Raw genomic sequence first — 23,617 nt, 5'->3', positions numbered from 1 at the left:
GGCCTTTGTTGCTGCTTTAGCCTGTTCTCCAGCCTCCGCCCCAGAGCAGCTTGCGGGCCTTGCCTCTCACCCCTGTCCTGGCTCCCGTGTCTTCGGTGTTGAGAGGCTACACTGTCCGCTGCAACGCACGTCCTCCCCTGCTCCACGTAGACGTGTGGCCTCTTTTGCCCGTCGCCGCACGAGTCCCAGTTGTAGCATCATCTTGTTTATTTGTTGCCTCATTGTTGTCTGCTTTTCCTGCCTCGGGTGTAAGATTCACATACGAGAGCAAGAACCCCCTCGTCTTGATCACTGCTGTGTCTTCAACACCTAAAACGGTGGTGGGCACCCAGTGCGCACTTGCTGAGAAGGAGGAGGGGGCCGAGGGGAGGAATCGGAGGAGAGCGATGAGGCTCAGGACGCGAGGCCAGGCCTCTGGGGAGGGCTCGGTGGGCGAGCACAGGTCTTCTCCTGTGGGAAGGAGGCGTCTAGCTGCATCCCCCATCTGGGGTCCCTCAGCAGATGACAGCTGCCCTTCCTGCTTTCACTCTGAACCGCAGGACTCCAAAGTTAGGCTGAATAAGTTGAGTACAAAATCATAGGCACGCTCTGGAGTGGCCGACTAAAACCACCCCTTCCCGTAATTGCGGGTGGTTACCGGACTCCATAGACCGGGGACGAGGCCCTCCATGCATGTGGCACCTCTCAGATGTGGGCACAATTGGGAAACACCTGTCTAAGTTGCTTTGCCAGGATGTACTTATCCGCAGCCTTAGTACAGGGGTGTTACCATGCTGTTTGAAGACTTCTCTTGAGGAGAAATCCCTCTTCGCATTCTATGTGTGTGTGTGTATGAATATGTACATATGTGTACGTATATATTACATGTATGTAATAAACTATGGTAAAAGGCTCTACGAATTATAACCTTGCTACTATAAACTTTACTAGTTTTTTAATGGAGTTGAGTGGAAATCTGATCAGGACACAGAACAAGAAGCTTCAGGAGTTCCTGAAGTGGTTAATGAATCAGACTAGGAACCATGAGGTTGCGGGTTCGATCCCTGGCCTTGCTCAGTGGGTTAAGGATCCAGCGTTGCCGTGAGCTGTGGTGTAGGTTGCAGGCGCTGCTCTGACCCATGGTTGCTGTAAGCTGTGGTGTAGGCCAGCGGCTACAGCTCTGATGAACCTCCATATGCCATGGGAGCAGCCCTAGAAAAGGCAAAAAGACAAAAAAAAAAGAAGAAGAAGAAGCTTCAGTACGTCTCCTTGGTCATCTTTTTTTTTTTTTTTTTTTGTTGGACTGTAGTTGACCGACACTGCCGTACTGGTCTCAGCTGTACCGCAGAATGAACCAGCCACACGCATGCACGTATCCATTTTTCTCCCCCTGCAGGAGTTCACAGAGCACTGACGGAGCTCTCTGGGCCATGCAGAAGGCCCCATTAGTTTCTGTTGTCTGTATAGTTGTGTGTATGTGTGTTCATCCCTCCCCCTCCACGCTCCCCCTTAGTAACCACAAGTCCGGCCCCCAAATCTATTCCCATCCCATAAACAAGGCCCTTTGCATCGCTTTTTAGTAGATTCCGCATGTAAGTGACACCATGTGATATATGCCTTTGATACCAGTCTTTTTTTTTTTTTTCCTTTTTCTTTTTTGTTTTTTTTATGGCTGCAGCTACAGCATATGGAAGTTCCCAGGCTAGGGGTCAAATTGAAGCTGCAGCTGCCAGTCTACACCACAACCATGGCAACACTGGATCTGAGCTTCATGTGGCCTATGCCACAGCTTGTGGCAATGCCAGACCCTTAACCCACTGAGTAAGGCCAGGGATTAAACCCACATCCTCATGGACACTAGTTTGGGTTCTTAACCTGCTGAGCCACGATGGAAACTCCAGTGTTTTAACTAAATTATTCTAGGGAGGGTTTACTCTTTTTTGCTGGTGGCCCATGTCTCACTAGGACTTTGTATATAGAAGAACTGTTTAGGGTTCATTGTCCATAAGGGTTCTGAGAATCCGGAAGTCCCTCTCTTTGGAGGGCTGACAGAAATCTGAAATTGCTGGTACTCGGAGTATACTATGGATATTTTCATTTTGCTGAGACATTCAATGGACAAATGCTTTGTGGCTCTGGATGATGATAAGCTTGGAATTTTTTAAAAAGTATTAAGAGGCATAGTAAAATTGATGAACAGGCATTTACAATAAATTTTTTATTTTGATTCATGGAAGAATTCATATGTCTTTCTCTCTCTTTTTGTTTTAGTCCTAAAGAACATTCTTACGTATAATAAAGAATTCCCATTTGATGTTCAGCCTGTCCCCTTGAGGTAAAAAATAAATGAGCACCAATATTCTTATTTCATCATCTTATTTGATATTTGTTGGTCAGATATTTTTGGATTTTCTTCTATCAATGTTAGTATCACTGATAGCATTGACAGTCATTTGGTAACATTTTTATGTCAGCATTTTTTAAAATCAACATCCGACCTAGTAAATGAGTAGCTATGAGGCTTCTCTAGTATGTTTAGCTCTGGGGCTCACTGTTTTTTCTCTCCTTTGTATGTAGAAGAATTTTAGCACCAGGTGAAGAAGAGAATTTGGAAATTGAAGACGACGAAGACGAGGGTGGTGCCGGAGCGGGGGCTCCGGATTCCTTTCCTGCTAGAGTTCCTGGTGGGTATCACTCGTTAAAAAGACACGTTACCTTCCTCAATCCAAGCTCAAGCGTTTGGAACTTCCTTTGGTCCGCGTTAGTGGGGAGTGAAAACCTCTCCCAGGGCTCATGTCCGTCTGAGGCAAGTGTCTGTGCCCGTGTTCCTGGCGGCGGCTGTTTTATAAGTATGGTCTCCAGGTATCCTGCTGTCCGTGTCAGGTCCCAAAGGCCACCCTCAGGCTTGGGGATTCACTCAAGGACTCAGCCTGTATCGTCCTCACAGCTGTGAGTCAGTCCAGGGGACGAGAGCAGGAACCAAATCCGCAAAGGGACCAGGCATGTGACAAAGTCGGGGAAACCGCGTGCAGCTTCCAGGAGCCCTCTCCCAGGGGCCTTAGCGTGGTGCTCAACTCCTCTAGCAACAGAGCGTTAGGGCACAAGTGAAATGCCCCCTGGGGAAGCACGTAAGAGAGTCAGTGCCCAGAGCCGTCGCTCAGGGCTGATCAGGTAGGCACCCTCTGCCCAGACCCACAGCAAGAAAACAGATAATTGAGCTTATCTAAAGCGTGTTGTGGAGTTCCCGTCGTGGCGCAGTGGTTAACGAATCCGACTAGGAACCATGAGGTTGTAGGTTCGATCCCTGGCCTTGCTCAGTGGGTTAAGGATCCAGCGTTGCCGTGAGCTGTGGTGTAGGTCGCAGACGCGGCTCGGATCCCGAGTTGCTATGGCCCTGGTATAGGCTGGCGGCGACAGCTCCAATAGGACCCCTAGCCTGGGAACCTCCATGTGCCGCAGGAGCAGCCCTAGAAAGGGTAAAAAAATTAAAAAAAAAAAAAAAAAAGTGTTGTTTGCACAGACAGCTTAGGCACAGTGATGATTCTTATCAGGGATGGTGGGCACCATCCCCAAACCCACATTTGCAGACACTAGTCAGGGCCAGCCTGTCATCGGGCTTTGCTCAGGCCTGCTGCGTTAAGAAGCCTTTCAGCACGCTACCCTGAGTGCTTCTGAAATTAGTCAAATTGTGGTCATTAAAACTGGACCCAGGGAGGATGGATACCTGAGCACAGGCACTTTTCTTCCCGTCTCGTTTTAGAAAAGTGACAACTGCATGGCAATGCTTCTTCCTTTTTTTTTTTTTTTAAATGACCACACTGGCGTATGGAAGTTCCTGGGCTAGGAGTCTAACTGGAGCTGCAGTTGAGGCCTACACCACAGCTTGTGGCAATGCCAGATCCTTAACCACTGAGCAACGCCAGGGATTGAACCCGCATCCTCACGGAAACCGAATCTGGTTCTTAACCTGCTGCACCACGCAGGAACTTCGGGAGGCTTTTCTGTGAAAACCTGGGCAGGCAGCTGGGTATTGGTTACTCTCTTCTGTTCTTACACAGCACCCAGTTTTCATTTTTGATGAATGAGGTCACTTTGGGAAGTATACCAGTGTGCTGTGAGACTGTGGTACACTGTAGAATAGACTCCAGAGGAGTTCCCGTCGTGGCTCAGTGGTTAACGAATCCAACTAGGAACCATGAGGTTGTGGGTTCAATCTCCGGCCTCGATCACTGGGTTAAGGATCCGGCCTTGCTGTGAGCTGTGGTGTAGGTTGCAGATGCAGCTTGGATCCCGTGTTGCTGTGGCTCTGGTGTAGGCTGGCAGCGATAGCTCTGATTAGACCCCTAGCCCGGGAACCTCCATATGCCATGGGAAGCGGCCTTAGAAAAGGCAAAAAGACAAAAAAAAAAAAAAAACCCAACCAACCAAACAAACAGAATAGACTCCAGGAAGTACAGTTAAGTACAATTTATGTGTGTCATCCAGGTCACTCTTTTGGTAATATCTTGGAGTGATCTGGAACTGCAATAAAGCGAGTATTGCAAAAAATCAAGTCACAAGATTTTTTTGGCTTCCCAAGTGCATATAAATGTTATGTGTATACTATAATCTGTTAAGTGTGCAATTGCCTTGTGTCTTAAACAATGTACACACCTTAATTGAGACTTTATTGGAGTTCCCTTTGTGGCTCCATGAGGACACAGGTTTGATCCCTGGCCTCGCTCAGTGGGTTAAGGATCCGTCGTTGCTGTGAGCTGTGGTGTAGGCCGGCAGCTGTAGTTCCAATTTGACCCCTGGCCTGGGAACGTCCATATGCTGTGGGGGTGGCCCTAAAAACACACACACACAAATTATTGCTAAAAATCGCTATCATCTGAGCCTTCAGTGAGTTGTGACTTTTTTGCTGGTGGAAGGGCTTATCTTGATGCTGCTGACTGATCAGTGTGGTCATTGCTGAAGGTTGAGGTGGCTGTGGCAGCTTCTTAAGACAATGAAATTTGCTGCTTGGACTGACTCTTCCTTTCACAGTTTCTTTGTGGCACACAGTGCTGTTTGACAGCATGTTACTCACAGGAGAACATCTTTCAAACCTGGACTCCATTCTCTCAAACCATCACCTCAGTTTATGTGCTATCCTGCAATTCCTATTGTCACTCCAGCAGTCTTCATAGCATCTTCAGCAGGAGCAGATTCTGTTTTAAAAAACCATGTTCTTTGCTCATCTATAAGCAGCAGCTCCTCGTGTGTTAAATTTCTCTCATGAAATTGATAAGTTCAGTCATGGCACCAGGCTCCCCTTCTAATTCTAGTCCTCTTGCACGTTCCACCGTATCGGCTGTTACAACAGGAACGTCAAAAGTCACTGGTCCCAGGTCACTGTAACAGATATAATAATGATGACAGAGTTTGAAATATTGCAGGAATTATCAAAATGTGACACAGAAACATGGAGTGACAACTGGCCCCGATAGACTTGACCGGGGGTTACCACAAACCTTCAGTTGGTACAAGTGCACCATCTGGGAAGTGCAGTGAAGTCACGTAGTGACGTCCCAGTGTTTATAACACCCCTTGGGAAGGAGGAGTTAAGGAGTAGGAGCAGGGTAGGCTTGAACTGACAGGAACTGGGCTTCAGTCTGCTCTCCAACCAGTACTAGGTGTATCTATTCTTCGACCAGTCTGAACCTCAATTTCTTTATTTGTAAAATGGGATGATGAAACTAACACAACTTTCTGAGTCAACTATGCTCCAATAAAATTAATTTTAATAATTTATGGAGTGGAATATAAACAAATCAAATTTTTAAAAATGGGATAATAGTAGTGCCTGACCCATAAGGTTCCTGTGAAGATAACACCAGGTCCTGCATAGAAAGCTCTCAGCACAGCGCCTGTTCCGTCCCGAATATTAGCAAGGTGGTTATTCTATAACCACCATCTCAGTGGAGATGGTAGTGCCTTCTCCTGGGAAAAGCACAGGAAGAATAGATGGTAGCTTCTCTTCCTAATAATGTTTCTTTGGTATAAGTGCATTTGCTCTTACTTACCTTGCTCTCTGAAGAAAGAGGGGCTTTCTTCTTGCTTTTGTCATATAAGTAGGGAATTTCAAAAATGCTGAGATGGTGAGGGAAATTATCCTGCTGTTTCACTGACCAAATAGTTGTTAGTCCCTTTTTACACCATGTGTTGTAATTGTTATAGCTTCCAGCAGTATATATTTCTATCTGACTTCGTTGTTAGCTCACTTCCTGTACAGATAGATCAAGAACCTTATGAGGTTCAGGTTACTGAGATGCAGAGAAACTTGTGGAGTTCCCCGGTGGCTCAGTGGGTTGAGGCTCTGGCGTTGTCACTGCTGTGGTATGGGTTTGATCCTTGGCCTGGGAACCGCCACATGCCGTGGATGTGACCAAAAAAATTAAAGAAAAAGAAAAAGAAAAAACTTCTTCTGCCATAAATTAAATCTATTTGCTATGTAAGATTAAGCCCAAACTGAATACAGTTTTGTATTCTGATATGGCATTGCAATATCTCGTCTCAGATACAGAAAGCTAGGTTGAACACGTCTCTTCTCCGAATTTCTTTTTTGGAAGAGTACATGTAAGGAGTTCCTTGGTGGCCTAGTGGTTAAGGATCTGCTGAGGCTCAGGTTCAATCCCTGCCCCAGGAATTTCCACAGGCAACAAGTACAGCCCCCCCGCCCCCAAAGTACATGTAGTTGAATTAGCTCTGGTTACTTTGGAACCATTATTGTCCAAAATGTCATTGAAAAATAACTTGTAAAATGATATTCCTTGAAATCACTGAAAGAGCAAGATGGCATTTAACTTTTCACTGTAAAGCAGGAAACTTTTACCCTCGTTACTCTGAGAGAATCCAGGATCTCGGGGATGCCTAGTCTGGGTCTGCATTTTGGTAGCAGTGGTTCTAGGAATCATTGTACCTTTTTCTTTTATTTATTATCTCTGATTTTATATAATCTATTGAGCCATAAGTTTGTTGTGACTCTTCTTAAGCCAGATTTATTGAGGTGCACTTACATGTATACACTTCGCTGTACTCAGTGTGCAGGTTGATGAGCTCTGACACACGTGCACAGAGGGGTAGCCCCCACCGTGGTGAAGCTGAAGATGGATAAGGTGTGGTATGTTGATATCATGGGACCTGGAATCGTTTTTCCCATTTAAAACTGAAAGTGGTATTTTAGCCAGCCTTTAATGGGAGAAGGGGATACTGGGAGGTAGATATCTTTTTTTGATATTACAAGTTTTTGTGAAATAATTGGGTTAAGCCAAAATAGGGTTGACTTTTTCTAAAGATAGGCTTGGTAGATTTCATTTGAATCAGGGGTATACATTTCTTTTTTTCTTTCTTTTTTTGGCCACCCTTGTAGTGTGTGGAAGTTCCCATGCCAGGGATTGAACCCACACTGCAATTGTGGCCTGCACCACCGCTATGGCAGCGGCAAATCCTTAACCCACCGTGCCACAGGGGGACTTCTGTAAATTAGGGGCATAAATTTTCAACCTGTTTCTCATGGCCTAAAAATTTATTGACTGTTGAATAAAAAGGTATTAAAATTATAAGCCCAAGAAATATGAATTAAAAATAGCCTAAGGTATAGTTTTCAAGATTTTGAAAAACATTTTCTTTTTTTTTTTAAATTTTCTTTTTTTTTTGTCTTTTTGCCTTTTCTTGGGCCGCTCCCTCGGCATATGGAGGTTCCCAGGCTAGGGGTTGAATCGGAGCTGTAGCCACTGGCCTATGCCAGAGCCACAGCAACGCAGGATCCAAGCCGCATCTGCAACCCACACCACAGCTCACGGCAACACCGGATCGTCAACCCACTGAGCAAGGGGAGGGATTGAACCCGCAACCTCATGGTTCCTAGTCGGATTCGTTAACCACTGCACCACGACGGGAATTCCCTGAAAAACATTTTCTTAATGAAATGATTAAACTTCAGAGGCTTAGCAGTTTAAAAATTATACAAATGTGTTGATTTCTTGAACTTTTTTTTTTTTTTTTTGCTTTTTAGGGCCACACCTGAGGCATATGGAGGTTCCCAGGCTAAGGGGTTGAATTGGAGCTGTGGCCGCAGGCCTATACCGCAACCACAGCAACATCAGATCCAAGCCACATCTGTGACCTAGTGCTGTGCATACTAGTTGGGTTTGTTACTGCTGAGTGTTAATGGGATCTCCGGCCTGAGAACCTGCGATGCCGGGAGAAGAGTCTTCAGCGGGCCTTGGTCTAACTGTATGCTTGACGGTCACCGCTCTGCCTTAGGCTGGCTCTGCATTTCCGCGAAAGAAGAAGGCCCTGATACTCGCAGGAAAGCAGCTGCAATTTTCAACTTCTTAAATATGTGAGCGAGAAAACCCCTCATTTCAGCTGAAAATGAAATCCATGCCCGCTCATTTCTTAGGCTGAACTCAGAATTAAGTATTTGTGTAGCAAAAACCAGGCATAGGTTTCACCCTGAAGTGGTTTCATTCTTTATTATAGTTGCAAAAATAAACAAGTTTTAAACACATTTAAGAGTTCAAAGGGAGTTCCCTAATCAGAGTTAACCTGATTAGGATCTAAGAGGGCATGGGTTCAATCCCTGGCCTTGCTCAGTGGGTTAAGGATCCGGTGTTGCCATGAGCTGTGGTGTAGGTCGTAGATGCGGCTCGGATCCCACATTGCTGTGGCTGTGGTGTAGGCCGGCAGCTGCAGCTCCTATTTGTCCCAAGACTGGAAACTTCCATATGCCGCAGGTGTGGCCCTAAAAAAGAAAAAGACAGAAAAGTAATTTTATCATGTTACTCTTTTTTTTGTCTTTTTTTTTTTTTTTTTGCCATTTCTTGGGCTGCTCCCATGGCATATGGAGGTTCCCAGGCTAGGGGTCGAATCAGAGCTGTGGTGGCCGGCCTTCGCCAGAGCCACAGCAACATGGGGTCCAAGCCGCATCTGTAACCTACATCACAGCTCACAGCAAGGCCTGATCCTTAACCCACTGAGCAAGGCCAGGGATCGAACCCACATCCTCATGGTTCCTAGTCAGATTTGTTAACCACTGAGCCACGATGGGAACTCCCTATCATGTTACTTTTGAAATGGTATTGATACTGCTTGGAGTTTTGGGTTTGCTTTGACCTTTTCATTACCCAGCAGTTTTCTTTAACAAGTATCACTAGGTAAGAGCCTTGTATTGCTTGCTTTCCTTCTTTTTTCTTTTTTTTGGTGGGGGGCCACAACTGCGGCAGGTGAATCAGAGCCGCACCTGCCGGCCTGCCCCACAGCCTCAGCAATGCAATGCAACAGGGGAGCCAAGCCACATCTGTGACCTACACCACAGCTCACAGCAATGCCTGGATCCTTAACCCACTGAGCCAGGCCAGGGATCGAACCCGCATCCTCACAGATACTATCAGGTTTGTAACCCACCGAGCCGCAAAAGGAACTCCAAGACTCTTGAATTTCTATAGGAATTTCCTATAGGAATTTTTTGTCATGAAATGCACTCTTTGTAAGTATACAAGTCTGTGACTTTTAGTCAGTCTAGAGTGTTGTGCATCTGTCAGGTCGAGAACATTTTCTTCACCTCCAAAATTCCATCAGGCATGTTTGCAGTCACTTAAATGTAAAATATTTTGAATGTGGTAAGTTGATTGATTCACATACTTCAAATACTTCATCTTTAAAAGTGGGATAACACGTTGGAAGAAACTTGAAGAATGCCTACCAAAATTCTTTATAAACGTTAGGTTTTATAGTTTGTGGTACGATACACATATTCAATTAAAATCAACTTTTCTTAGCATCTGTTTTCCATCAATTATTTGAAATAAATGAACAAACTGTACGGTTGATTCCTTTTTTTTTTTTTTTTTCTCTTTTGTCTTTTATGGCTGTACCTGAGGTACATGGAGGTTCCCAGGCTAGGGGTCCAGTCAGAGCTGTAGCCGCCGGCCTACACCACAGCCACAGCAACGTGGGATTCGAGCCTCGCCTGTGACTGACGCCACAGCTCACGGCAATGCCGGATCCTTAACCCACTGAGCGAGGCCAGGGATCGAACCCGCGTCCTCGTCCTCGTGGCTCCTAGTCGGGTTTGTTTCCGATGAGCCACAACGGGAATGCCAGTTGATTCCTTTCTTCATGTCATTTTCTCAGTAGGGAATGCTTTTGTGTGGTTCTGGGTAGTTTTTCAGTTTTTAAAAATTTAATTGATGTATGGAAGAGAGTTCAAACATACAATTTCTCTTATAGTTTATGTGGCATTCCCAGTAGGACTAATTTCTGAGAGACTAGATCATCCAGAAGAGGATAAAGAAAGGAGTGGGAAATTAGACTCTAAAATGACTCAATTATGTATATGAATATTAAGTTATAAGTCATTTCTTCCATTAATGGTAACTGAAAATCTGGTATGAAATTTTTCAGACTTTAGATGAATGTAACATGTTTAAAAGCTTTTTGTGTCTTAGTTCTATCACTTTATGTTGTGATTTGGAGTAAATTGTTCTACATTATTTATATATATGTGAAGTATATATATTGTATATGTTATTGATTAGTAATTGGTAATTGGACCTCCTGGTGTGGAAGTTTTAAATTTGAGTTGGTAATTTGCGCTTTGGCATTGAATATAAAGTATGGAAGTGTAGATATATCTTGTGTCTAAGAATTTGAAAAGAATAATATCAAGTGTCTTGGAATTTGGGGAACCAAAGTAATGCATGGCTCATTACTAAGCCAGTTAGAGCCAAACAGTGTCTCCCCCATGTGGTTAAAGGATTTACTCTGGAAACACGGGTGGAGCTCATTCCTGATGCTGTTTCTCTGTCTCCAGGTACCTTATTACCAAGGTTGCCGTCTGAACCAGGAATGACCTTACTTACTATCAGAATTGAGAAAATTGGCCTGAAAGATGCCGGGCAGTGCATTGACCCCTATATCACAGTTAGTGTGAAAGGTAAACAACTTTGTGTCTTGTGTAACTCTTTTCCTTCTGGCAAGTTTACAGCGCTGCTTCTCATTTGGGACTTGTGGGGGTTTGGGGGGTGGGTTGTATCTGTGACAATTCATTTTAGTTCATTTTCCAGGGAGACAAAATCACTAACAAGAGGTGGTTGTCTCTCCTTCACCAGACACTTGAGAGACCCACTAAATAAATATTTTCCTCTCCATGGCTTACACTCACATTCGCCTTTGGTTTTTTTCTTTGCGTGTGTCTTTTGATTCTTTGATTCCATCAGCAGGTGCTGACTAGACAGACATACCGTCTCTCACAGCAGATAAATCCTTCAGGAAACAGGTTGAAACAATGTCGCCCACCTCCCAGGGGTGTGTGATTTTCTTTGCCAAGCCCAGGGTTCTGTTTCCTACGCCTCGGCCTTAGGCCCTTGCTCCTGTCCAGGAGAGGCCTCTGAGGAGAGCCCTGCACAAGTGGAGGAGAAGGGGGCCTTCGAGGAGTCATGATTGGGGACGGGGCACAGTCATATCCACAAACATCCACACCCCGAGCATGGCCCCTGGGACTTCGACAAGTGATGTCTTTCTTATCCTTTTTTTTTTTTGTCTTTTTGCCATTTCTTGGACTACTCCCTTGGCATATGGAGGTTCCCAGGCTAGGGGTCTCATTGGAGCTGTAGCCACCAGCCTACGCCAGAGCCACAGCAACACGGGATCCAAGCCAAGTCTGCAACCTACACCACAGCTCACGGCAACGCCAGATCCTTAACCTACCTCATGGTTCCTAGTCAGATTCGTTAACCACTGAGCCACGACGGGAACTCCTGTCTTTCTCATCCTTACCATCTTTACTAAGCATGATTATGCTTAGGCTTTTTTTTTTTTTTTTCTCCTAGCATCCAAGGTGGCAAACCATTTATTCCTTAAGAGCAAATTTTTTGGTCATTGGCTTGAGGGAAACTGCAGTGGTTGAATTTTTTGGTTGTTGCCAAGCATTTTATATAAAGCAGTTTATTTGTAAAGCACTGGGCCGTCTTTTAAAAATAATTATTGGGTGATTGAGGATGAAGTTATACTGTTATTCAGAAATTACTACACAGTTAATCCAATCTACAGTTGATCAGCTTGCAGTTTGAGACAAAGAAACAGATTGGACTGAAATTAAATGGAGGGAACTTTTACCAACTCATAGAAATAGTCCAACCCATGGGTTTCATTAGTGCCAAATCAAAGGAGGAGGTTTGCAGCCGCAGAGATTTTGAACATGGAGGCACCCGTGACCCCCAGCACTAATGCTACGATGCTTTACTCGTTCTCAACTCTGTGGTCTATTGGAAAATACTTATACCTTACATTGTCTGATAGGCCATTCACAAAACTGCATCTGGCATTCAAGAGTGAACACGAAGATATTAAATGTAATGTAGATATGATGTAACATTTGCATACTTACTGAACTGGAACATGTTTTATGTACGTTTCTTCAGGACCTGAAATAACCAAATGTACTATCTTGTTTTAAGTCCCTTAAATGGGTCTCTTGAGTAATTCTTAAGACTGAGGAGTGGAGTCTTAGGTGGCTCAGGGGCTTATGTAGCCAGCATGGTTACTGCTATGGTGTGGGTTTGATCCCTGGCCTGGGAACTTCTACGTGCAATAGATGTGGCCACAAAAAAAGACTGAGTCGTCATTAAATGAAGCTGTGTTGATTTTGACTCAATTGGATGATTGCTGGCTGCAGAAGTTACAGCCGGATACCATACATGGTGTGCCAGCTGGTTATTGTAAATCAGCTGACGCCATAGCACACAGAATGAGGATTTAGATAATGTATATAAAAATTGTCCAGTCATGGACAGGTTTCCCTCGCAGCTGTCGTGTCCCCTTTTTGGCCTCTGACTTGCACACCGCCGAGGCGTCCTGGCAATGTTAGGATTGAAGGCCCTTCCACATCGTGCACCCGATCAAGGCTGGGAAAGAGGGGTAGGGACCCCACTGTGGAGTATCGCTCACATCCCCAAGTGTGATTCCCAGGGATACCCTGGCCTGTTCCCCACTCTAGGGATCCATGTTTGTTGGGTGTAAGAGGCTTCCCCCCCCGCCCCCAGGGCTCCTACCCTCTCTGCTCAGCGCCCCCTCCAGGTGCAAACCAGCCTCCTTGAGGTACCTGCCACACCAGGGGGAGTTCTGTCCACCTAAGACTCTGCCCTGAGCTGCTGCCTCTTCAGGAAGCACAGCCCGTTGTGGTTGCTTCGCAGTGTGTGTGTCTGTGTATTTGAACATTTCTTTCCTCCCTAGATCTGAATGGCATAGATTTAACTCCTGTGCAGGACACTCCTGTGGCTTCGAGAAAAGAAGATACATACGTTCATTTCAATGTGGACATTGAGCTCCAGAAGCATGTTGAAAAATTAACCAAAGGTTTGTGGTGCTAAAAGTGGACCCAGATTCCGAATCTGACTCTTCGTTTTCTCCAGCTTTGACTCTGTCGTGTACCATGACGGTCGTTTTAACTGAGACTGGTGCTGTCGATGAGCCTTTTTGTTTACAGGCAGTTCAGGGACTGTCCCTGCTGTTCTCACTTGGCGTTTTGTTCTTATAAATGTCCTTGAAGTACAGAGCTATGCCCACCGGGAATGCAGGAAATAGATTATCTACAGATGATGCAGATGGATGATAAAAAAAAATTTAACTTCTTTAAAATGATGGTATCATATTTGGACTTTAATGTTTATCTTTTAATTTTTTATTTAATTTCATTTTTTGCTTTTTAGGGCCTCACTTGTGGCACATGGAAGTTCCCAAGCTAGGGGTCAAATCGGAGCTACAGCTGCCGGCCTATCCCACAGCCACAGCAATGCGGGATCCGAGCTGCATCTGCGACCTACACCACAGCTCAGGGCAACGCCAGATCCTTAACTTGATGATTGAGGCCAGGAGTCAAACCCACATCCTTATGGTTCCTAGTTGGATTCGTTTCTGCTGCGCCACAACGGGAACTCCCTAATGTTGTTTCCAAATTGATTTTATTTTCACATTTATTCAGACCTCAGACATAGTCATGATGACAAGAATCCTGTAGCTGAAGAGACTAAGAAATGTGATCTGCTATCCTTTGGTTCCTTTTTTAAAAAATTACTTATTTATTTATTTTTGTCTTTTTAGGGCCGCACCTGTAGCATATGGAGGTTCCCAGGCTAGGGGTCTCATCGGAGCTGTAGCTGCCAACCTACACCACAGTCACAGCAACACCAGATCCTCAAACCACTGAGTGAGGCCAGGGATCGAACCCACCACCTCACGGTTCCTAGTGGATTCGTTAACCACTGATCTGCTGTCTTAAAAATCCGTGAGGTTTTTTAAAAAATAAAATGCCTCCCTTATTGTCACAAAAGGGAGAAGAGACGTTCCTCCCTTGTGGACATGGCAGGGTCATACACCTGGGGACAGAGGGCACCAGTAAGCCGGCCGTCGTGCTCCTTCGGCGCCTGTGAGCAGCAGAGCCAACACGCCCGTCTCTCCCCTGCCCGCATCCTCTGTCTCCTGAGCCGATGGTTTTTCTCTCCTCCCCTGATTGGAGAAGCGCTGGCTCCAGTTGGCCCCAGGCGCCAGGGCTGCGCACCCTGACGAGCACTGTTGAACGTCTGGTCACTCTGAGTGTGATCCGCAGGGCAAGTGCTGATGTGTGCTGACCGTCTGGAGGGCAGAGCCGGATCCAGCACTGCTCCGGCGAAGGCCGTGTCACTAAGTCGCCCGTCCAGAGCGAGCCCCTGGCTTCCTTGCGTCCCCCCCGTGTCCCTCTAGAGATGAGTTGCCTTGGCTGCGTGGATGAGGCAATTTCTTCTTCCCGTTTTGGCTTTTTCTTTGGGGAGGTGGAGCGCGCTCATCTGCTGTGCTTTGGGGGAAAGAAAACTGAATTTTCCGTCACCATTTGCTCACTGGGGAGGGTGCAAGACACCCCTGCTCCTGAAACCCTCGTCCTCCATCGCCCCGTCTTTACGCCAGCGCGCCTCATTCCAGGCAACAGCGGGATTTGGACGCTGGAAAAGCTACCAGGAAATAGGTAACATTGGAAAGCTGAGCCAGCACGTGATTTATGTAGTTTGAACTAACTCCAAAACACCGCCAAAATTGAACTTTTGAGTTTTTATTTCAAGGGGAAGAGAAACCATTCAAGCTTGGATTTTTTTCTCATTTTTTTTTTTTTTTTAGGGCTGCACCTGCAGCACATGGAGGTTTCCAGGCTAAGGGTCAAATCGGCCTACACCACAGCCACAGCAACACCAGATCCGAGCCGTGTCTGCGGCCTACACCACAGCTCACAGCAATCCCATATCCTTAACCCACTGATCGAGACCAGGGATCGAACCCGCAACCTCACGGTTGCTAGTTGGATTTGTTTTTTGCTGTGCCACGACAGGAACTCCTAAGCTTGGATTTTCTGAAGAACTCTTTTGTGTGCCTTTTCTACTTAGAGTGTCTGCGAGTAACGTTCATACTTAGGTATCGTCCGTGTTCTTTTTGTAATGGTTAGTTACTCTATACTCCTGATGGTTCATAACTGCACCTCATCCACATCCTGGAGTCTGCCGGCTCAAGACGTTTTGCTCTACTTTGTAGACCTGGGTCTGGGGACATGTCCCTCGGTTCAGAAACAGAAGTTTGGGGTGACAGCCACAGTCATATCAGCAGTGAGCTTGTTCGGCAAAGGTTACTTTGTAAAATTATGCCAGCTGTCCCTTTTTCATAGGCTTCTCGTGATGGAGGGGCATTCATTGACCCACTAGAAGTGCGCCGGCTCTGGCTAATGTGCTTTGTTTTAATTCCTTAGGTGCAGCTATTTTCTTTGAATTCAAACACTACAAGCCTAAAAAAAGGTTTACCAGCACCAAGTGTTTTGCTTTTATGGAGATGGATGAGATCAGACCTGGGCCCATCGTCATAGAACTGTAAGTGATGCCGGTGCAGAATTGCTACTCATTTAACGGTGACTAGAACCCCTTGGTACCTGACTTTGGACTCGATCAGTGATCAGTGGTTTTCTGCTGTGGTTACAGATACAAGAAACCCACTGACTTTAAAAGAAAGAAACTGCAGTTATTGACCAAGAAACCACTTTATCTTCATCTACATCAGACTTTGCACAAGGAATGATCCTGACATGAGTGACCTGGACGTCTGTGAATCTCCCCCTCAGTTGAGACTGTCACAGCTCTGTGTAGCATAGTCACCCTTCAGCAGGCAGGACGCAGGCCGCACCCGGCAGCGAAAGCCGGACGGTCCGTTACTCGGCTGCACCGCGGACCTCCAGCCCGGCCCTCCACTGACCTGGAAGACTCCTTTGGATACAGGCTTAGCGTAGATCTCGAAATGTTTTCCCTTCTCTATTATTGTGCAATTAACAGTCTCTTTTCTCATTTACCACTCCTCCTGCCCTGCTTCCTGGAACACTGTTGCGGGTGGGATGTGCTCACCTTCAGACTTAATACAGCAATAAGAATGTGCTAGAGTTTACACACCTGTTCACTTCTGCTCTGATATGCTCTTTGGTTTTTCCAGTTAATGTCACACTCTGGGTAGACGTGGGTAGCACAGTATGCAACTGCTTAGAGCGGAACTGGACCTCTTCATGCTGCCCCAGGCTGCTCCTCACAGATGCCTGGGTTCACCGGATCTCGTGGTGTTCCTGCCTAGAAACAGCGTGCCTTGGCCAAGTCAGTGTCCCAGGTGGGAGTGTTCCCAGGTTGTAGCTGTGATTTTTCCAGACCCGATCGTTTTTCTGGAAGTGAGCATATTTTTAGTCTTGTTGATTAGTTTTCTCCTACACCATCTGGTTCCTCTTCCTGAGAGTCATTCTAGGGTTAATGATGGTGGAACCATCTCAGAATCATTACAAACTTTGGATGGGTTTATAATGTCTTCTAAATTACATAATCTAAAAATAATCTGAGTCAGATGCTAACAAGTTACTGCAGGAATCACTGCTGTTTTTCTGACAACTGATTGTGAAACTGTAAAACCTGCATCCTCTTCTTGTAGTGATGAGGATGCAGGTCTGGGGATACTCTATTTTTCTTTATATAGGTAGATAGGATTGCCATTTATTTCCTATTTAGATATATTGACATTCATCCATATGGAAATATGCAGGTCATTAGCTTATTGTAATTTGACTATTTACGTTCTTTTGCCTTCATAATGGGGCATAAGTAAAACTTGGGTAGTACACACAGGTGGCTGTTTGATACATGGGACATTAAGACTTGGGGTGGGCTTTCTTGCTTCTTGTGGGTCAGGTGGGGAGCCCACGCCTTTCATGTCACCATTTACGTGACCAAGGCCGACACAAGGAGGGCACAGGGCCAGTGCTTGGCCCATTTTTAAGCCAGTGTAACAAGCCTCACCGTACCGTTCCGTCTGTTTGCTTTTTAAAATAAGTCACCACAGTTAGATTCCAGCCCTTGCACTTCAAGAGATCTAGTCTCCACTTTCAGTTGTCTGTTAGGTCAATTCTGTTTACTATGATGGACGTTGAAAACCATTCAAGCCTGAAAAGAATTCTCGGCCAAAATCAGTCTTGCCTCTCATCTTGATTAGATTAGTTCCCAAAGGATCCCGCCCACAGTAGCTTGAGGGGATGAAGCATTTGCCTTAATGATGACTTTGTGGTTCACTCAGCTCTGAGACTGTGAGTCGTCAGCCCCCTTCCCCCCAGACTGTAAGCTCCTCAAGGGCAAGAAGCACATTTTCTCCGTGTGTCGAGGGGCCTGCCAGCACTCTGTACCCTGTGCAGTACTCGCTACCTTTGGTCTGATGTTGCTGATGAGACCTAAAAAATAATCCCTTAAAAATCCTACCATTAAAATGTAGCAAAACTGATACGCTGTTCTTTCTGTTTTCTCATAGACCAAAGCAGTAACTGAGGAAGTTCCAGGTTAAGGATCTGGCGTTGCCACCGCTCTGGCACAGGTTCGATCCCTGGCCTGGGAACTTCCACGTGCCTTACACATGGCCAGAAAAAAAAAGGGGGGATAATTTATATGAAGCTATCATTTACAAAAGTTTGGTTGCGATGAACTACAGATGCCTTTCATCAGTATTAAGTTAAAATTGAACACTGTGTGACTAGCTTAGCTTTAATTTGGACCTGAATGAAACAGCAAAATGAGCGACTGCCTTGATGCAGTAAACGCAGAAGACTCCACGTCCCACAAAGTATTTGAATGTCCTTTCCAATGAAAAACATCAGTCATTGAACAATAATAACCTCAACCGTTGTAGAAATGCTTTCAAGCAGAAACAGTGCTGCTCTATAAATGAGATGATTTTAGCATCAAAGCCCGGAAGCTGGAGGTGACCTCTGATCTAGATGTGATGTTGGGGATGGCAGGGGGTGGCAGGGTCTGACGGAACTGAGGGTGACATCCCCCAGCCCCTTCCAGATGGGCAGCCGGTTGGGCTCTGCACAGCAGGAAGAGGGTCCTGGGAGGCAGTGGTGACCACAGGGGCATCAGGAGTGCGCAGGTCAGCCATGCATGGAATTTCTCTACAACTTACTGATTTTGCAATAATATGAAATATAAACACCAAAAAAGGCCTTAGAAATAAAATTTTTAAAAAAGGCTCCAGATTTGATTTGAAAAATAAATTTACTTTTGCTACTTGATTACCTTCTTAACTGGTATAACCTATATTTAAATGCTATTTCAGATTCAAAATTAACTTCATTATTTCAAGAGATTGATATACGCAAAAGTTGTACTTGTGACTTAAGCTTTTTATTTTACATGGTTAAAAACAACCTATGTTATTAACTATGGAGTTTTCCTCTTAAATGTCTCCATTCTTGATACTGAATAGGATAGACAGAATTCTCTATTCCTGAAAAATCCCATGTATCTGTTATGAATTGTGGAAGCGTTGTCTTCTTTCAAAGGTTCACGCCTTTTTTTTTTAATCCCCACCCACATGGCACATGGAAGTTGCTGGGCCAGGGGTTCACCTGGAGCTGCAGCTGGGACCTATGCACCTGGCTGGGGATCAAACCCATGCCCTACAGTGACCTGAGCCACTGCGGTCGGATCTTAACCCACTGTGCCATGGTGTGAGCGCCTCAAAGGTCTGTCTCTCCCTTAAGTGGTCGTTTTCAGTAGTTCAGGATAAAGATGACGTTCCCTGTTTAACAGTGAAGGCTTTGCTTCTTTAGTCACAAGGTATCCCTGATGGAGCAAATACGGTAATGGTGACAAGTCACAGTGTAGGGCTACTAATCTTCTATCACAGAATTTAAGAGCACAGGAGGCTCTTGTCCAGCAGTGGACAAGAAAATCAGCCTTGGCTCACTTTGATTTAATCTAATATTGACTTTCTGAAATGTGCCACGAAGTTACTATAAAGGGTCTGCCGAGCTAGCTCTTAGAAACATTGTTGAAAAGACAAGGCGTCCCCACGGGTATGATTTTTAGACATGCTGATTTCTAAAGTCCGGTGCCAGCATTCCAGTACTACTTTGGGAGTAGTATCCACAACACAAGCAACTGAAGTCAGGCGCTCTGGTCTTTTCCTGTCATATTCCTTGAAAGTCAGTGGCAAAAAGACCTAAGAGAAATAACACTACATTTTTTAAAAGACATTTTCTGCTTTTATGGTCAGGACACCTGCGAGGCAGGCGCTGCTGCGCGGGGGCAGCAGGGGGCGAGCGGGGCCAGCGCCGCCAGGTCACCCTCTTCTCCACACATTTCCGAAAGGCGCGGTCCCGTGAGCGAGCGAGCCAATGAATCAACAGACACGGGAAATATTAATAACCAAACTTTTATGAACTATTACTAAGAAATTCAGCAAGGAGGCAATAGTTTAGTGATCTTTTAGTAAACATTTTTAGCATAACAGTCGATGGGACCCAGTATTTTTTAAAAATCAAGCTTATAAATACCATTGCTCTGTATTCAACTGGTATACACTGAAAATAGGATAATAAATGGAAATACATGTTCTGAAAGCATTTCCACAGGAAATGTTCATATTTTTGATGACATTCTAAATCACTCAGCAGTTACATAGCTACATTGACTAAAACACAGGTATTCTTTATTGCACATTTCAACGTTGTAAGGAGGCTCTAGCTTACGAGGTGATTTTCAAGGGGGAAAATGATATTTTTTTAAAGTGTTTGGCTCAAAAATGCACACTGCCAAGGCAGCTTAGTTCTAAAAACAAATCTTTTAAACTTTTGGATGTTGAAGCCAGTGAGATCCTTGCCTGTAATGCATGGTGCACAGTCCACGTCTCGGACTGCCCGCCCGGGGTCGTGATTACGGGCTCTGTTTTAAAGCCTGGGCACAGTCCTGGCCGGCGCTTGGGGAGGCGGGCTGGGGCTCGTCCCTCGAGCCGGAAGGTGCCAAGTCTCTTGCAGCAGAGGAAGGTGGGTAATCCTGGGGGCCGTGGGGGGGAGGAGGGAGCCGGGCACCAGGCATAAAGTACTCTCTTGGACCGAGAGGACCTACAGGTCTAAAGGGTGCGTGTCCTGGTAAAAATTCTCGAGGGTCAAGAGGCAGGTCCCGTTTTCCTGGTGGCACGCCTGGTGCATATTCTCTTAATCCTAGTGGGGGACACAACCCGGGACCTGGAAAGATGAAAGGGAAGTCGTGTGAACAGACAGGACACACCTAACTGCAGGTGACTCCAGGCAAGTGAGCCTTTAACGTCCCAGACAAGGGCGGTGACACACCCACGTAGAGACAAGGCAAACCAGGACTCCACAAGGCTGGTGCACATGCCCACAGCCATGGGCCTGCCACCAAGCAGCACAGCCGGCTTTAAACCCGCTCCTCCCAGCTTGGGCCTTTTTTCTGCGACACCATTCTGCGTCTTTGTCTCCTAAGAGCTTGATTTGTACTTGGAAGTCTTACATATGTACTAAGATGACGGATTATGGAATCAGGGCTTCTCTGCATGGAAATTCAGATAAGGGCAATTCCACTGTTACTGTATCGATTTAAAACCCATGCGGTGGCTGAGCTCATGGCCGTACGTGTGCCAGCAAAATTCAGGTGTCTGCCTTCCAGCTCCACCTCCGGAAATTCAGCAACATTCTACCTGGTAGCTATCAAATCCCACCTTCTCTTTCCCATGGCCTCCCTACCGACCCCACAGTGGGAGCGACAGCTCCTCTCCCCTTCCTGACACCCCATGACCCACTGTGCATGCTTCCATGACGGGGCCCCCAGGTCTGACGTCAGGCCCTGGGGGTCGGGACAGTTAACTGCGTCCACTGCAGGGCCTGGTGTGTGGGAGAGGGGGCAGAGGTCCTGTCCCGACCTTCTGTAAACAGTCCCCTCCTCGGCCACGGGATGCCCACTGCCCAGCTCAGTCCAGGCGGGGAGCAGCTCCATGTGCGCTGAGAAACTGAAGGAAAAGCTAACACGGGCTCGGGCAGCTGTCCCTTCCCCCCGGACGGCCCTGCACAAGCACCTGTTACCACCACAGCAAGGCCCAGGGAAAAGGCACAGACCCGCCCCGTCGCTGACCGCCCTGCAGGCGACGTACCAAAAGGCGGAGGAAGCGGCCGGGGCCCAAAAGGCCCACAGAGCTGAGGCGGAGGTCCGTATCGAATGGCTGGCAGCAGCGGGCCTCCCCCGGGGGAGCTCAGGAGGGGCGCCCCTGGGAAAGGAGGGGGCCCCCGGGCAGCCATGTTAACCTGCAAAGCAGAAGCCATGAGAGTCTGACAGACTTGCCCGGACAGACCGAGACCCCGTGCCGGTGGAAGCTGCTAGAGCCCAAGGAGCAGAGGCAGCGCTTGGCCGAAAGCAAAGCAGACCCGCCTCGGTTCCCGGGGGGCAGCTCCTCCCCTACTGCCTGTGCAAATGCACGGGGAGGCAGGAGACCGTCGAGGCTGCTCACAGAGGCCACTCCCCAGCGGACAAGCCGGGTCCAAGCACACGCTCAGTGTCCGTTTCCAGGGCGGCCACCTGCCTGTCCCCGCAACAGCGCGCTGCACGCAGTCCACAGGAATGGGGACAGAGCGTGGGATGACAGCTACCCAGCTCCCTGTCATCTTGTTCTGCATACGAGGGCCAGAGCACAGACCACTGACGCTTCACCGAAGGTCACCCAGCACGGGTCAGCGCCCCTTCCCCTCCTCCGCTGCCCCCGTCTATGGAAGGAGGCTCTGCTCGGATGCCCGCTGCCGCAAAGGGTCCGGGTGCCCTGACCCCAGCTGCCCTGGTTACACGCCTCATCCATGTCCCCTGCAGGCGCAGCTGCGACATCACCTTCACTCACCAGCTCTGCTGGCCTTTGTGTCAGATGATACCCGCTAGTCCCCTCCCACGGGAAGCTGGGTTGGAAATTCCTCATAATTAAAATGGATATTTTGATTTCAACCCAGTAGAGAGAGCACTGGAGGCAGATCAGAGGACTTAGCAGCTGTCACAGAGGCACAAGTTACGAGAAAATACACTCATGTGAACCTAAGTTAAGGCAACTGCTGGGAACTGGCCCAACAGGTAAAGATTCCCACGTTGGTATTTACTTCCAGCAAACATCCTCTGTTACCCACCTGTGATCTCAGATCATTCAAAACAGGCCTTGCCTGGTATGCCACTGGGGTGGTCTTTTTGTTTGTTTGTTTTGTTTTGTTTTTGTCTTGTTAGGGCCACACCCATAGCATATGGAGGTTCCCAGGCTAGGGGACTAATCGGAGCTGAGCTGTAGCTGCCAGCCTACACGACAGCCACAGCAACTCAGGATCCAAGCCGTGTCTACGACCTACACCACGGCTTATGGCAACGCCGGATCCTTAACCCACTGAGTGAGGCCAGGGATCGAACTCGTCCTCATGGATGCTAGTCGGGTTCATTACCGCTGAGCCACAACAGGAACTGCACTGGAAATATCCTTAAATAGTACGCTTCCAAACAAATACATAATCACAATGCATTTATGCTACGGGGTGAACTGACTTGCCTTCGAGTACTCACCCTGAAGCACACAATACAAGAGGCTCTAAATTGCAAGAAGCTCTAAACAGATTAATCACCTAACCAAAACGGGAAAAGGAGTCCAAACCAGCCAACCACCAACCAGGCAGCCGTCAGCAGTCCAGCAACACCTCCAGGTCAAGAGTAAGACCAGCACCGCCGTGCAAGGCAAACCACGCTCACGAGTGCCGTGCTCCTCCCAGCACCGACGTGCAACGCAAAGCACGCTTGCTCAAAGCACGCTCAGGAGTGCTGCACTCCTCAGGTCCTTCCCAGAGACACAGCAAGCAGAAAGGCCCAGGGCAGCCTCAGCCTCCAAAGACTTACTGCTGCTGGATGCTCGGCCAAAGACGCAACGCTGGGAACTGACGGGCCTTCAGGCTCTTGGGGAACAGTTTGCTTTTTCAAAAAATAAATGATATGGTACAGATAGAACACACAAAAGGGGAGATGGACGAGGCAGAGAGGGTGTGGCAGAAAAAGCGAAATGCTTCCTAAAATGTCTAATTTTAATTCATGATGGCAGAATTTACCTTGCCCTCATCCGTCACCTTGGAGGGGGAAGAGCTTCTTGAGCTGCTGTTTACCATGGGAGCCGATTCTGGGTCTGCGGAAGGCCAGAGAACTGATGTAGATTTATTCTGGTGTGTATACTCTTTGGGGAGGAATACAAAATGCTCTGCCCACCTCCTCCACAA

At 46.9% G+C, this 23,617-nt stretch overlaps 2 protein-coding genes across 8 annotated transcripts in view; one reads left to right on the top strand and one right to left on the bottom strand.

The window, feature by feature from the left end:
• The window catches only part of AIDA (axin interactor, dorsalization associated), a 36,652-nt gene extending 18,832 nt beyond the window's left edge, over nucleotides 1-17,820 (top strand). Inside the window, exons 5-10 of one of the 2 annotated variants that reach the window (XM_047755586.1) lie at nucleotides 2,251-2,314; nucleotides 2,557-2,663; nucleotides 10,820-10,942; nucleotides 13,240-13,362; nucleotides 15,773-15,890; nucleotides 15,999-17,820. In XM_047755586.1, the coding sequence (XP_047611542.1) occupies nucleotides 2,251-2,314; nucleotides 2,557-2,663; nucleotides 10,820-10,942; nucleotides 13,240-13,362; nucleotides 15,773-15,890; nucleotides 15,999-16,095 (632 nt within the window). In that variant the 3' untranslated portion in view covers nucleotides 16,096-17,820. The remainder of the gene's footprint in view (nucleotides 1-2,250; nucleotides 2,315-2,556; nucleotides 2,664-10,819; nucleotides 10,943-13,239; nucleotides 13,363-15,772; nucleotides 15,891-15,998) is intronic. The other variant, XM_047755587.1, reaches the window with a different exon arrangement.
• Nucleotides 17,821-19,736: 1,916 nt separating this feature from the next.
• MIA3 (MIA SH3 domain ER export factor 3) overlaps nucleotides 19,737-23,617 on the bottom strand; it is a 50,230-nt gene continuing 46,349 nt past the window's right edge. For 3 of the 6 annotated variants that reach the window (XM_047755575.1, XM_047755577.1, XM_047755579.1), the window contains 4 exons: nucleotides 23,453-23,526; nucleotides 23,247-23,318; nucleotides 21,487-21,637; nucleotides 19,737-20,563 (listed from right to left, as the gene is read on the bottom strand). In XM_047755575.1, the coding sequence (XP_047611531.1) occupies nucleotides 20,253-20,563; nucleotides 21,487-21,637; nucleotides 23,247-23,318; nucleotides 23,453-23,526 (608 nt within the window). In that variant the 3' untranslated portion in view covers nucleotides 19,737-20,252. The remainder of the gene's footprint in view (nucleotides 20,564-21,486; nucleotides 21,638-23,246; nucleotides 23,319-23,452; nucleotides 23,527-23,617) is intronic. The other 3 variants (XM_047755576.1, XM_047755580.1, XM_047755578.1) reach the window with 2 other exon arrangements.

This window comes from Phacochoerus africanus, chromosome 12, assembly GCF_016906955.1.
Source record: "Phacochoerus africanus isolate WHEZ1 chromosome 12, ROS_Pafr_v1, whole genome shotgun sequence".
NCBI classification, from domain to species: Eukaryota; Metazoa; Chordata; class Mammalia; order Artiodactyla; family Suidae; genus Phacochoerus; species Phacochoerus africanus.
Note: the sequence above shows the minus strand (reverse complement) of the source record. Positions and strands in the feature narration are given on the sequence as shown.